This window comes from Phocoena sinus, chromosome 3 (genome assembly GCF_008692025.1).
Source record: "Phocoena sinus isolate mPhoSin1 chromosome 3, mPhoSin1.pri, whole genome shotgun sequence".
Classification (NCBI taxonomy): domain Eukaryota; kingdom Metazoa; phylum Chordata; class Mammalia; order Artiodactyla; family Phocoenidae; genus Phocoena; species Phocoena sinus.
In genome coordinates, this window is record NC_045765.1 from 19,502,460 (window position 1) to 19,518,836 (window position 16,377).

General features: G+C 38.6%; 1 protein-coding gene across 6 annotated transcripts in view; it reads right to left on the bottom strand.

Annotated features, from left to right (window-relative positions):
• Window positions 1-16,377, bottom strand: part of NSD1 (nuclear receptor binding SET domain protein 1) — a 135,695-nt gene that overhangs the window by 49,354 nt on the left and 69,964 nt on the right. For all 6 annotated transcript variants that reach the window (XM_032628023.1, XM_032628020.1, XM_032628019.1 and 3 more), the window contains 3 exons: window positions 8,352-8,476; window positions 6,114-6,384; window positions 4,431-4,540 (listed from right to left, as the gene is read on the bottom strand). In XM_032628023.1, coding sequence (XP_032483914.1) covers window positions 4,431-4,540; window positions 6,114-6,384; window positions 8,352-8,476 — 506 coding nt within the window. The remainder of the gene's footprint in view (window positions 1-4,430; window positions 4,541-6,113; window positions 6,385-8,351; window positions 8,477-16,377) is intronic.

Consider the following 16,377-nt stretch of genomic DNA (forward strand, 5'->3'; position numbering starts at 1 on the left):
GACAACGACTGGCTTACTCAGAGACTCCCAATGGCTTACTCAGAGACTCCCAATATATAAAGCAGATATAGAACACTGCTCTGATTAAAGTGGGAGAGAAAGAGAAAAAGTATGTGCTTATAGACCCACCAGCTCAATTCTGTTCCACACCACCATGTATTTAAAATCTTCCTTCTTAATGTTATACTTACAGCCACTGGATTTTACACAGACTTACTTACTTGATGAATTCTAAATATTAAAAAGCTCTGAATCATGGAAAGTCTTTCTAATTTAAGTTGCTGCAGATTAATATAAATTAAAGCAACACTGAAACTACAAACAAAACACTTAACATTGGGAATTCCCTGGTGGTCCAGCGGTTGGGACTCCGCGCTTTCACTGCCAAGGGCCCCTGGTCAAGGAACTAACTAGGATTCCACAAGCCACGTGGCATGGCCAAAAACAAAAAAACAACAAGAAAAACCTTAAACGTCAAGAGTAACTCACTACACATTTTATTCCCCTACTACTAATGCTTGTATGAATTAGTTCTATTCCAAGAAAATGTCTTCTCCTACAAGAATAATATTCTTCATCATGACTGTAAAACAAAATTTAGTGGCCACAAAAGTCAATATAATGGATGCTATTCTTGCTATGAAGTTCCCAAGTCTGAGGTTAAAACAAGATAAAATGCAGCTGTGAATTTCTGAACACTTATTATATACATTAATAAATCATAAGAATGTTCCTCATGTTCAGTGTAGATCAGAGTCTTATGAAGTCAAATAAAATGAAGGAGCAAATGTTAGGTACCTAGTTAAATGGAACAAAACACTAGTAGACAAACCCACAAAATAGACTGCATAATTTAAAGAAAACTACCATCTATATTACTTACATAACCAATTTATACTTCACTGTTTAACATTCACCCAAAAGCTGTGATGCAAAAACAATCAGAATGTTCCCAAAACTACAGAGTGATACAGAAAAAAATTTTCATTTCTGATGTCAACAATTTTATAAGTTAAAATAGAAATAACAGCATGCACATGCACGCACACACACCCCCCCCCACACTACACTACATGAATAAAATTCCATCTGCTCTGCTTAGAATAAAAAAAGGGACCTCCCTGGTGGTCCAGTGATTAAGACTCTGTGCTTTATTAAGATCCCATGTGCCGCGAGGCGTGGCTGAAAAATAATGATAATAATAAAATATATTTTTTTAAAAACCCACAGAACTCTGTAAGTGCCTTGGAGGACATGTCAAAGATGCCAGTAACTTACTTTATGCATAATCTGGTAGGATATGCATTAAGTCTGTGCACTCTTAAGTTACCACTACCTCAACAGACAATCCCTCTTTCTCTAACCCACTGATTGATCCATCCAAAGACAAGGTGTGGCTTGCCTGGTAACCCATGGTGTAGTCCCAAGATGGAGCTGAATCATGGTTTCAACCTGATGGCAAAATATACCTCACAGTAAGCAGGACCTTAACTGTGAAGGTGACTAGGTCAGATAGCAGAACTCACTTCTAAAACAGAAAAGAGGTCACTTTTCTCCAGGGTCCAGGTCTAGCCAATCACCAATAACTCTGGTTTTCTCTTGTTCTAGCACCAAATATGATGCCTATCTCCCTACCAAAAAAAGCTGAAATTCAACAGTGACAGTTATTAATTATATCTAATGCTTAAAGAGACCAAAAATATGAGAGACAGAGAACTGGATAGCTAACAGAGATTTTTAACTAATGGTGCTAAAACAATTGGACATCCACTTCAAAACTCCATCTCAAAAAATGAAGAACTGTATATAAGTCAAAACCATAAAACTCCTAAAAGAAAACACAGAAAGTACATCTCTGTGTTGATATGGTAGGCAAACATTTCTTGAAATAGACACAAAATAGAAATAAAAGAAAAAACAAACTTTTAAAAATTCTTTCTCATGAAAGACTAAGGAAATGAATAGGCAAGCATCAGACTGGGAAAAAATATTTAAAGCGCATATCTCTGACAAAAGACTTGTATTCCAAATACAAAGGCACTCCTAAAAAAGCAACCATAAAAACAATGAACAGCCCAATCAAAAATATAACTGTGCTGGAACAGTCGTTAGATAAGATATAGGAATGGCCAGTAAGCACATACTAAGGGGCTCAAAATCAATAATCATTAGGGAATACAAATTAAAAACATGATTAGATATCATTTCATATCCACTAGAATGGCTAAACTTAAAATGACTGACAATCCAAATGCTATTAAAGATGTGGAGCAACTGAACTCTGATATACCACTGGCGGGAACGTGAAGTTGTACAACCACTTTGGAGAAGTGTTTGGCAATGTCTTTAAAAGGGATATATTCATGAGCCAGCAATCCCACCCCTAAGTATTTACACCACCAAGAAAAATGAAAATATATGTACACAAACAGACTCAGAATATTCATACCAGCCTTATGATTAATAGCCCTCAAATGAAAAAATGCAAATGTGCATCAACAGGAGAAAGGACAAGCAAATTGTACTTGAACTACTACTGAAATACCATCCTTGTGGATGTATCTCAAATACATGTGTTGAATAAAAGAAGCCAGTTAACAAAAACAAAACAACATATACGACATTCACGAGCAAGCAAAACTAATCTACGGTAACGGAAGTTAGAAAATTTTGCCTCTTAAAGAGATGAGAATGGGGAGTTGAGTGAAAAGGGGAACAAGAAAACTTCCAGGGGTGACAGATATAGAGCATACTTAGTTTGGGTGGTACTTAACATGGTATATACAACTGTCTAGAGCCATCAAACAGAACAATTAAGATCTGTGCATTTTATTGGTGTAAATTAAATCTCAAAGAGTTCTGGGACACTTTCGCCTATACAAATTAAAATTATCAACTAAATCATGCTTTTTATCCCCTTAGGGAAAAAATTAACCCACAAACACGACAAGTTAAATTTCAGATTAGAAAACTGCACTTGGCAGAGCAAGGTCATACAAATTATACAATTTTAAAGGTTTTACTCCATTTACAGTTATTAAAAAACAAATTAACACTATTTTTAAAGTAACCCAGTCTCAAAAACATTGAGGATTCAAAATTCATCTTATTCCTTCAAATCATTAACTTATATATGCCAATTATAGCTCCATAAAGGCGGGGGGAGGGGGTGTCATTCACTTAACTCGCCTGAATTCTTACTTTCACAATGACAATTGCAGCACCTCACCTCTAGCAGTAAGACAACAGCCTCCCATGACTCACCCTGTACAATACCATTAAATTTATCACCTGATTGCAAACGTCACTTCCACGCTCAAAACGTGCAACTGAATCCCAGTTTCCCTGGCCCTTTCCATCTACCTCTGCCAACAATCTTGCGCAGTGGCTAAGATTTGAATAATATAAATCCAGGAGAGAAAGCACTGCAGAAGATGACCACAGCCTTACTAGAGTGTGGGGTACAATGAGAGGATAGTGAGTTTGAGACACATTGTCACTGAAGGTTGCACAAACTGCAGAGAGAGTTCAGAGGGCAGGAGATGAGTCTAAGAACCACCAAAAAGTCCATGTCATAAAACTGCTTTGAGAAGAACAAAGGAACTAAAGTACATAATGTGACTCTTTAAATAAGGTATAAAAACACAAATAAATTAAATTTTACATTTACAGATGTGTGACTAACAAAAACTAGGAGCCTTAATATAGGATTAAAGGATAGAAGTTTGCTACAGCTAAGGAAAGAATTCCAAAAACTCTATTTATGATTTGATTACAATCTGCATTTTTTCTTTAAAGAAAAAGCATTTTTTAAAATAGGAAATCTGTGCAACTTACAACTGAATTTGTAACATATACACTGAGTTACTCCTCAAATACAAAGAGAGCAGGATGTTTCCTAAGGAATCAATATCCAGTTATCATCCATTATAGAATTAGAAAATCATTTTCTATTTCCAACTACAATTTAATGATGCCTTCTTGGCTAATGGAAACCAAGTTTGCAAAACTGAAGATCAAGTGTTTCTGCCTGGATTATAGCTGAGCTAGGTCTTTTCTGAGGTATTATGCAGACAGGGCAATGGCATAAGAGTAGGTTAGTGGCTTGTAGAGACAGGAGTGAAGTAGAAATCAGGTAAGAGGTTTCGAGCCCAGAAAAGAAATTACAACAAACACAAACTTTACTCAACTTTAAAGCTTTTTTCATTTTCACTTGAAAAGAAAATCTAAAATCAAGTGATACACATTTTCCGTACAAATGCAAAACAGCCTCTTAATGTAGGATCTCTCAGATCACCAAGTGTACTCTGACATTCTATAATTTCTATGTATATGTGCACTGATGTCATAAGTATTACTAAAAGATTTGTTTTTAAAATCCCCTATTTCCTGGATTACACCCTATTTTAGAATTGACTAAAATAACATACCTTTTTAGTAAGGCCAAGTTCCCCTTTCTTGGGCATAAATCCAGGGTCTAAATCATTGGATTCAAGAAGTTTCTTAGTTGGTTTTCTCTGACGCTTACTTTCATAATTTCCTGAAATGCATGTATCTTTTCATTAGATGATTTAGAAACTGGGCACAAGCTAATTTTTTAAAAACCTATATATATATATATATTAGTCATTTTTAAATATTTTTCTCAAAATATAAAAAATTAGTCATTTTTAATATTTTTCTCATCATCTTGTGGGGAGGGACAAGGTAAACATTTATTTATTCTAAAATACTAGTTAACATAAAACAAGAAAATATTTCTCAATACAGACACAAACTAATGTGAGGATGTTCTTATGTCAGAGTGTGTGTGTGTGTGTGTGTGTGTGTGTGTATACACACTTACTAAAAACCATATATGTTGATACATTTTTTAAAAATCACAAATGAACTAAGGAGAAATCAAAAGGGCAAAACTCCCTTTAGAGTAATCAACTGGTGGTAAGAACAAAAGGAGAAGTGAGGTAAAGTAGAGCCTGAATTCTGGGCATAAATAGACCAGGCTTAGAATTCTTGTTCTGTTCCTAAATAAGTAAAAGACACTTGTTTACTTTGTAGGACTGCTCTTAGGAATTATATAAAAGAGCCTAATAACACAGTTTGGCACATAATGGGCAATGAGGTGGTAACTATCTTTATTATTCTTTTTGATTCCACCTTATTTGATTATGCACAATTGGGATCCCTTTTTAAAGAATAACATCACAAGCTACTGTTGGGAATGTAAAAAAGTTACATCCAGGGCTTCCCTGGTGGCGCAGTGGTTGAGAGTCTGCCTGCCGATGCAGGGACACGGGTTCGTGCCCCGGTCTGGGAAGATCCCACATGCCGTGGAGCTGCTGGGCCCGTGAGCCATGGCCGCTGAGCCTGCGCATCTGGAGCCTGTGCTCCACAATGGGAGAGGCCACAACAGTGAGAGGCCCACATACCACAAAAAAAAAAAAAAAAAGTTACATCCAAAATTTTCCTTGGCTGACTACAATACTCAAGTCAGAAGGTTACTCCAATATTAAAAAAAAAAAAAAAAAGTCAGAAGGTGAATTAGAGACAGTATGCTGTTTAGATCCAATTCTCACCAGGTGACATGTTTATACAGAATGATGAAGTGAAAAGAAATTGGTAATTAACTTCAAGGGAGTATTCACACTCAGCTGCTTGCTATGTGTCAGGTAAATTTCTTTATACATTGCATCACAGTCTCCATTTTATACATCGAGGAAACAAGTTCAGAGGTTAAACAGCTTCCCAAGTAACACAAAGATTGGTAAAGTCAGTATCTGAAGTATAATTTTTATGTGTTTACTTCACTAGTATGCAGTGCCCCTCCCCCAAACCCTGTTATCCTGGGTGTTGATTCACACTGTGGTTGATCAATAATCATGAAGAGCAATAACACTGAAAGAAAGTAGTTTTTTAAAAATATGTCTTCCTGACAGTACACCAATTAATGGTCATTAACTATATCCAATTAGCCAGTATTAGGGATTTCCCAGAATCAAAGTGGGTAGTTTGCTGTACAGAAATACACTACTGGCTTTCCATCAAAACATACTAAAATCTCCTGCTTCCTCTAATTATACCCACTTATATACTGAGACCCATCCCCATCTTACCTGGTGTTTTAACTAGCAATTCCTCAGACTCAAGGGCAGGCCGTGGAGAGACTTCCGGAGCCACAGGCACAGACAAGGTCAGCTGTGGCAACTCAGCATGTCCACCTCCAAGTTCTGACTGAGCCAAGGGCCCTTCCAAAAACGGAGCCTCCCTTTCAAGAACTGGAGGCTCTTCTTTGGTTGATATCAAAGAATTCTCATCCACCTGTTTGTTCTGAGCACTAGATCGACACCGGGCTAAAAGGTTTTCCTCTTCACGGCGAGAACTTACCTATGGGCAAAAGATAAACGTGGAATCCATAGACCAAAGTCATTATAATTTAAGTGTCAGAAAGAATAATGTACTTATAAAGGAATGAAATTCTGACACGTGCTACAAATGGATGAAACTTGAAGACAACATTACACTGACTGAAATAAGCCAGACAAAAAAGGACAAACATTGTATGATTCCACTTATATGAGGTACCTAGAATAGTAAAATTCATAGAGACAGAAAACAGAATGGTGGTTGTCAGGGGCTAAAGGTATGGGGAAGTGGGAAGTTATTTTTTAATAGACACAGAGTTTCAGTTTGGGGCCATGAAAAATTTCTGAAGATAATGGGTAGTGGTGATAATGGTAGTGGTTGCATAACGATGTGGGTGTACTGAATGCCACAGAACTGTACACTAAAAAAAGGCTAAAGTTGTAAATTTTATGTTACATATATTTTACTATAATTTTTTTAAAGGGTAAAAATGTCATTGGATTGAGATACACTGAAGCTATAAAAATTCATTAAAGCCATAGTGATAATCTAAAAAAAAGAAAAAGGGCTTCCCTGGTGGCGCAGTGGTTGGGGGTCCGCCTGCCGACGCAGGGGACGCAGGTTCGTGCCTCAGTCCAGGAAGATCCCACATGCCACGGAGCAGCTGGGCCCGTGAGCCACGGCTGCTGAGCCTGTGCTCCGCAGCAGGAGAAGCCACAACAGTGAGAGGCCCACGTACCGCAAAAAAAATAAATAAATTAAAGAAAAAAAAAGATTCCCTAATATATCATCGATAAAAGCAGCTAATAATAAACTTCCAAAGTTGAGTTGGTAAATTAATGGGAAAGCAATACATGCCTTTCATGTATTTCAGTACTATAAAATGACAGATTGACAGATAATTTAAGTAGAAGAAATAATAAAATCTGAAAATCTTCATTTTGTAACCCCAAATGAAATTATTCATATAGAAAAGGATCTACAATTGATATTTTTTTAAAAACATCAGGGAAATGGCTGATGGGGAACAAGACATTCTCTTGGAGCCAAAGTAATTATACATATACTGCTGCTTGATCAAAAGAGGTAAAACATAACTGAAAAGAGAAATCAGTTAGTCACCGCGGTGAACTATTGAAGGTTAAATACCTTCCAATATCATACAACATGACACCTACCATGTAATCTAGCCAAAAATGTTTAACTTGAATGTATCAAATTGTTACTTATTAACTACTACCTAAAAGGGAACACAGACGCAATCACACAAATCAAGAAGGCAGATACTCTAAATGTGTTGCTCTCATTGCTTACATACGGTCATGAAAAGGGGGGACTGTCCTGGATTTAAGGTAATTTAAGAAATGTAACAGCCAGATATAATGTGTAGTCCTAGACTGGATCTTGGTTTGGATAAATTAAATGTAAAGGTTATGAAATAACTGGGGAAATCTGAACATGGATTTGTTAATAGATAAACTGACCTTAATAGATATGACCATGATAAATTGGTTGTGAAGAAAAATGTTGTTTCTTAGAGGTGCATGTTATTTAGGGACGTGGAGTCAAAATATCTCTTACTTTAAAATACTTTGAGTTTAAAGAAACAATTTAAAAATAAAGCATATAAGGTATTATAACATTTGTTTATAGAATTAGGATCATACTATTCTTTTTAATACCCTATATTTTTTACTAAACATTTTATCATAACAATATTCCTAAGTCAAATACATTTTGAAAGCAAAGGGGGAAAATATACTATATATACACACACTATACACACATAGTACATAAACTCATTTATACATTTCCTGTATAACTAGTACAGGCTAAGTACTGTGCCAGAAGCTGGAAAAAAAAACCCCTGAAAAACAAGATCCCAGTTAAGGAAATTATTGTCCCATGAAGATAAAATATGATATTGAAGGGAAAATTGCAGTATCCTAAAAGAACTGATGAAAGGTTGTTGAAATGGTGGAATGTACCTTGTGCACCTGTTCCTGTACCTTCTTTTGTTTTTTCTTAGGAGCAAATATCTGATCATATTCTTCTGTATATTCCAGAAGCCACTTGCTTGGCTTCCTAAGGCGTTTCTTCTCTGACCGCACAGCTAAAAGAGGAGAGACAAGTTCAGTATTAACCAAAAAGTTTGAGGGAAACCCAACGTTTTCATGCAACTATCTCTGTGCTTCCAAAGGTACAGAAATAGGAAACTCACAAAAACACTATGGCTATTTGCTATGGTTTATCCTATGCAAAATTTGGGAGAAAGGAGACTTGTTGCTCTATCCACACACACACAGCCTATCCAATGTTAACAAAATTAAACTGCAACTAGTGTCCTACAGTTACAAAGCTAACATTAAAATATGGATTCTAAATCAGGTAAATTCATAAAAAACACAATGAATTAACATTTTAAATAACATCTCTCTGGACTATGCAGAATATTGGATGAATAGATGATAGAATATTTACCTAATCAGCACTACCACATGAATTTCAAAAGCATTTTGCATATACTTTATATCATGGTTATAGTGAGTTTCACATTAGAAACATCAAAAATATATAATTAATAATATGTATACCATTATCTCAATAACATTAAAAAAAATGTATGCCATGTATGCCAAAGACAGAAAAGATAAAAGAGAATATAGAATTTTGGATACTTTCTTAAAACAACAAAAAACAAACAAAAAAACAACTCTTGTCATGTTTTATGATCAAAATATCAAAGTATCATGCCATTTTTCCTTGAATTAATAGTGAAACAAATATCTATTATTAATTTCCCTATAAAACTTCATCCCAGTTTTAATATACTTAACATGCTATAATCGTTTTACTATACTGTAAACTCTTTGGGAACAGAGCCTAATGCCTACAGAACGCAGGATACAATCTACTCAAGAGGGCAGGAACATTTATTTCATCATACGATGACCTCAGAGAAAGCTATTCCTGCCTCATTTGAATGTGGCAATACTGGTGTTCTCTCAATAAAAGAAACACAAAAGTAGAGACCAAAAAGGAAAGGTCACAGGCTCAGCAAGCTTGGCAAAGGCTCTTACTCCCTAGCACATATGGAAACAAGCCATAAAACCTTCATTAGGACAAGATGTGGAAAAGAATTTTTTACTAATTCCAACTGCTGTAATTTCACATTAGTAAACAGTAGTAACACATCATTTAGTTTATTTCAAGTTAATGTAAAAGGAGGTGAAAACTTAGAACCACATAAAAACCTGAACATGGATTTTTATAGCAGCTTTACTCAAAACTGTCAAAACTTGGAAGTAACCAAGATGTAGGTGAATGGATAAATACACTCCGGTACATTCAGACAATAGATTATTATTCAGCACTGAAAAGAAATGAGCTATCAAGTCATGAAAAGACATGAAGGAACCTTAAATGCATATAACCAAGTGTAAAAAGTCAATCTAGGGCTTCCCTGGTGGCGCAGTGGTTGGGGGTCCGCCTGCCGATGCAGCAGACACAGGTTCGTGCCCCGGTCCGGGAAGATCCCACATGCTGCGGAGTGGCTGGGCCCGTGAGCCATGGCCACTGAGCCTGCGCGTCCTGAGCCTGTGCTCCGCAACGGGAGAGGCCACAACAGTGAGAGGCCCGTGTACCGGAAAAAAAAAAAAAAAAAAAAAAAAAAAGCCAATCTAAAAGTTTACATACTGTAGGATTCCAACTATATGACATTCTGGAAAAGGAGACTATGAACCACATAAAAGAGACTATGGAGAGACTATGGAGACTACATAAAGTGGTTGCCAAGCTAAGGTAAGGAATATCAGAAACAAAAGAAGAACATGGCCTTTTTGATACTGGAAGGGACTATTAAAAGCTAGAAAATTGCAAAAGCCAATGGAACGAGGAGCAGATCATTCAAACCTCAATACATGGTACGCAGCAAACATGAAACCGAACAGGAGCTAAAATACACCACCACTAACTTTCTTGGCAAATACACATCAATTCCAAGCACAGAACCAGGACCTACTGTGCAGAATGGAGATGAATTGTTCATATAGGACAAGTCTAGCAATAGCTTTAGACTAGAGTGGACACATACCAGTTAAAATAATAAAATATCCAAAAAGCTGAATCAACCCCAAATGTTCACCAACTGATAAGTGGATAAGTAACATGTGGTACAACCACACACTGGAATACTATTCAACAATAAAAACTCCCTCTCTCTCTCCCTCTCCCCGCCCTCTACACACACACACACACACACACACACACACACACACGTGTGTGTGTATATATATATAAAAATAAAATTCCCCACCTCTAGTTCTTGCCTTACCTCATATATGTTACAGGGTCTGGCCCAGCACACAGGAACTAAACAGCCTAACATAGGATACCCAGGACCAAGGGCACTAGGCCTGAGGTAAAGGATTCAGAGCACTGGGGACAGTTAAGGGTGGAGGAGTGCACACCCAGGGTAGTCAAAGCATGGGAGCCCAAGACATTGGGCGCAACTAAAGGCAGGCAAGGGTTGGGGAGCAGGGGACAGGTAAGCAGAGCCATCCATGTCTGAGGCCAGGGTGCCCAAGGTGCTAGGTGCAGAGAATATAGGGTCCCGAAGACACAGGGAGCCAGAAAGTGGGGTGTTCTAGGCATGGGGCACCCTGGATGTGGGATTTTCTGGCACAGGGTACAGAGAAAGGTGGGGTGCCCAGGCACAGGATGCACAGGACATGGGGTATCGAAGGCACAAGGCATGCTTGGCATGGGAGTCCCAAAGTACAAGGTAGGATGTGCAAAGTGAGGAGCACCCTGGGAATAAGAAGTATGACATCTGGGACATGGGTACCAAACCATACGGTGCTGGCCACATGGTCATAAAGAACAAGATACAGCCACGTGCCATGATATAAATCAACCACAGACACATTATGCTAACTGAAAAGACCAAGACACAAAAGATCACACATTGTATGGTTACATTAATATGAAACACCCAGAAAAAGCAAATCTACAGAGATAGAGAGTAGACTAGTGGTTGCCTGGGACTAACTATAAGTGAGATAGTGTAATCTTATGGGAGTGGTGTAATATTCTAAAACTGATTTATGGGGGTGGATGCAGAACTCAGTAAATATACTGAAAACCATTTGTTGAAAACTTAAAGTGTGTGAATTTTGTGGTATGTAAATTATACCTTGAGTAAGTTTTCTTCTTTTCTTCAAAACAGTGATGTTTCCCACAAAACGAGAGTACTAACAGCAACATCACTCTGCCCATACATCTTATTAGCCCCTGTCATACCTCTACTCCCCTAGTTCTGGGACCTCAGAGGCAAAAGAACTTAAGGGGGGAAAAAAGGCAAAAACCCAAACAATTCTTCATAATAATGGCAAGTTACTCAGCCCAAATTTCCTGTTGAAAGCAAATAAAAATGCTGTATAAAGTCTTTAAAAAACCACCTTAAGGACTTCCTCGTGGTGCAGTGGTTAAGAATCTGCCTGCCAATGCAGGGGACACGGGTTCGAGCCCTGGTCCAGGAAGATCTCACATGCCGTGGATCAACTAAGCCCGTGCACCACAACTACTGAGCCTGTGCTCTAGAGCCCGTGAGCCACAACTAAAGAGTCTGTGTGCCACAACTACTGAAGCCCATGCACCTAGACCCCGTGCTCCACAACAAGAGAAGCCACTGCAATGAGAAGCCAGCACACCACAACGAATATTAGCCCCTGCTCACCACAACTAGAGAAAGCCCGCGCGCAGCAACGAAGACCCAATGCAGCCATAAATAAATAAATAAATTTATTTATTTAAAAAAAATTAAAAACCACCTTAAAAGAAGCAAAAAACTGACAAAATTGTAAAGAACTACAAACCAAAAACTAATGGAGGGATCCCCTGGTGGCGCAGTGGTTGAGAGTCCGCGGGGCGCAGGTTCGTGCCCCGGTCCGGGAAGATCCCACATGCCGCGGAGCGGCTGGGCCCACGAGCCATGGCCGCTGGGCCTGCGCGTCCGGAGCCAGCCTGTGCTCAGCAACGGGAGAGGCCACAACAGTGAGAGGCCCGCGTACAGCAAAAAAAAAAAAAAAAAAAAAAAAAAAAACTAATGGAAAGTAATAACCCAGGGAAACAAGTAGAGCCCTAAAATTGACTTTGTCCTGAGGGCTTTTTGGCCATCCTGTTAGGAGGCAGAAGTTTTTTGGCCATCCTGTTAGGAGGCAGAAGAGTTACGGTGAAACAGAAGTAAACCATGTCGCAACCCCCAGGAGACCACAAGGAAAGGTGCCTCAGCACAAAGTAAAAGGGGAGCAGGAGTGAGAACAAGTCCTTGAGAAATTGTGACTGGTCCTCCTGTGGATTTGTAGTCTGATGGGCCAGGAAAATTCAAGCCCCCGAAAGAAAACTGTAAATTAATATATTCATGTTAACAGAACAAACAGGAATAATCATCTCAATAGGCATAGAAAAAACATCTGAAAAACTAAACAAACTAGGTACAGAAGGGAACTTTCTCAACCTGAAAGGCCACCTATCAAAATCACAGTTAATACCATAGTTAAATGGTTAAAAACCAGCTGCTTTCCCCCTAAGATCAGGAGCAACACAAGGATGTCTGTTCACTCTACTTACCCTCAACAATGCACTGAAGGATCTAGCTAGGGCAATCAGGCAAGAAAAAGAAATAAAAGGCATCCAGATTAGAAAGGATGAAGTAAAACTATCTCTTTTGGCTGATGGCGTGATCATGCACATAGAAAATCCTAAGGAATCCACAATAAAATGATTAGAGCTAAAATATGAGTTCAGCAAGGTTGCAACACATAAGATCAATATATAAAAATCAACTGTATTTCCATATACTAGCAATGGGAAATCCAAAAATGAAATTAAGAGACCAATTTTATTTATAATAGCATTGAAAAAGGTTTAAATACTTAGGAATAAAATGAACAAAAGAAGTGCAAGACTTCTACACTGAAAAGTACAACACATTGTTGAAAGAGATCAAAGACAGCCTAAATTAATGAAGAGCCATCCCTTGTTCATAGTTTGGAAAATTTAACATTGTTACAGTGCCAACACTGCCCAAACTGACCTACAGATTCAGCACAACCCCTATCTAAATTCCAGCTGGCTTTTTGGCAGAAAAGATAAGAAACTCCTAAAATAAATACAGAAATGCAAAGCCGAAACAATCTTGACCGAAACAATCTTGAAAAAAGATAAAGTTGGAGGACTTGCACTTTCTGATTTCAAAGCTACAATAATTAATTACTACAAAGATTAAGACTTTGTGGTACTGGCATAAAGACACACATACATATCAATAAAAAATAACTGAGAGCCCAGAAATAAACCATCACATTTATGGTCAAAAGATTTTCAAACAGGGTGCCATGACCATTCAATGGTGAAAGAATTCCCTTTCCTACAAATGGTGCTTAGACAACTGGATTAGGCAATGGGTACCTAGGTATGACACCAAAAGCACAAGGAATCAAAGAAAAAACAGACAAACCAGACTTCATCAAAATTAAGAACTTTTGTGCTTCAAAATATATAATCAAGAATATAAAAGGTAAACCCACAGGAGAAAGTATATGCAAATCATATCTAATAATGGACTTATATCTAGACCATGTAAAGAATTCTTACAATTCAGTAATAAAAAGACAAATAGCCCAATTAAAAAACAAGCAGGGCTTCCCTGGTGGCGCAGTGGTTGAGCGTCCGCCTGCCGATGCAAGGGATGCGGGTTCGTGCCCTGGTCTGGGAAGATCCCACATGCCGCGGAGCGGCTGGGCCCGTGAGCCATGGCCGCTGAGCCTGCACGTCCGGAGCCTGTGCTCCACAACGGCACAGACCACAACAGTGAGAGGCCCACTACGCAAATAAACAAAACAAAAACAAACAAGCAAAAACACAAAACAAAAACAAGCAAAGGGGACTACCCTGGTGGCGCGGTGATTAAGAATCCGCCTGCCAATGCAGGGGGCATGGGTTTGATCCCTGGTCTGGGAAGACCACATGCCGTGGGGCAACTAAGCACGAGCACCACAACTACAGAGCCCACGTGCCACAACTACTGAACATTCTGGCAGTTCCTCAAAACTTATACATATAATTACCAAATGACCCAGGAATTCCACTCCTAGGTATACAGTAAAAATAAAAACACTTCCACACAAAACACTGCACATGAATGTTCATAACAGCATTATTCATAAAGGCCAAAAAGTAAAAACAATCCAAATGTTGATCAGTTGATGAAAGAATAAATAAAACATGGTTTATTTGTACACTGGAATATTATCTGGCATTAAAAAGGCATGAAGCAAGAGCAGACAACAGCAAGCTGGCAGAATAGAAAGTCCCCACATTATTTCCCTCACAGAGATACCAAACTAACAATATATGCATCAAAATACCTTTAGGAGTACTCTACAAATCAGTTAAGAAGTTACAATACCCCAGGGCAAGTGCAAAGCCAAGAACAATAGCACTGAAATGGATTACAAGAGCCAATTCACTTTATCTGAGATTGCCACTCAGAAAGCAAGCACAGCTGAGCTCCCCGTCAAAGCTGGGGAATGGAGGTGCCGATGTTCAAAATTCCAGCTTTTCATAGGGCTTCCCAAGGGGCCAGTTTCTGTCTAACCTGACTGGGAGCACAAACAGAAGCCACACAGTTTGGACTCCTGGGGGCACTGAAAACAAATGAAAGACTGGGCAGCATGTTGTGGAACCAGAGGGCCTGTAGTGACACAGATGGAGGCCAGCAGGGCTTGGTAAGATTGGGAGAAGGCACTCAACTCTTGGCTTCTCTCTACAAAGGGAGGGAAAGAAAGGAGCATTTGGCAATCCAGATTTTTAGAAAACTGCCCAAGGGACTAGTATCTGTTTTGCCTGCTTCTGGGAGCTGACAGAGAGCCAACATGCTCCAGATACCTAGGCACCACTGAGAATTAAAGAGAGTGAGAAAGCTTGTTGCAGTAGCAACGGCTAACCTTCCGTACTGCAGAAAAACACTAGAAGAAGCAAGAGATTACGAGCTCCTGAAAAAGAAATGGACAAACCTCTCTAATTAGGAAATTACACACACAGGCCCAGAGAAGCCCATCCTCCAAAAAAGGTTCCAGAGGTCCCCAGAATCTCTAGCCAAGCTGATTGATGAGTCTTCCCCTGTAGGAAGCCAGTGTCAAACTCACAAAACTCAGGGGAAGGGGACTTCCCTGGGGGTCCAGTGGTTGAGACTGCGAGCTTCTACTTCAGGGGGCACGAGTTCAATCCCTGGTTGAACTAAGATCCCTACATGCTGCGTGGCACAGCCAAAAACAAAGACAAAACCCAAAAAACTCAGGGGAAAAAAACTCATGAAGTACATGAAGAAACTATGAAACATGGCCCAAAGGATCAAAATAAATCTCCAGAAACTAACAGAGATCTATGAATTATGGGAAAGAATTCAAAATAATTGTATTAAGGAAGCTCAATGATCTACAAGAAAACACGGAAAACTAAAAGAAACCATGAAAACAGTAACATGAACTGAGAGTATCAACAAGACAGAAGCTATAAAAAGGAACCAAACAGAAATTCTGGAGTTAAGGACATAATAACTGAATTGAAAAATTCAATAGATTAAACAACAGACTTAAGCATAGGACAGAATCAGCAAACTCAAACACAAGTCATTTGAAATTATCAAGTCAGAGAAGAAAAAAGAAAAAGAAATGAAGCAAACCAATACACACATTAAGAGAGTTCCAAAAGGAGGAGAGAATTTGAATAAATTATGGTCAAAATTTTCCCAAATCTGAAAAAGGAAATGGGCCATCCCATATCAGAAGCTGAATATCTCCAGCCAGAATGAACTCAAAGAGGTCCACAGTGGGACACATTATAATCAAACTATCAAAAGACCAAGACAATGAGAGAATCTTGAAAGAAGTGAGAAAAGCAACTAGTCAAGGACAAGGGAACTCACATTAGATTATCAGTGGAAACCTTACA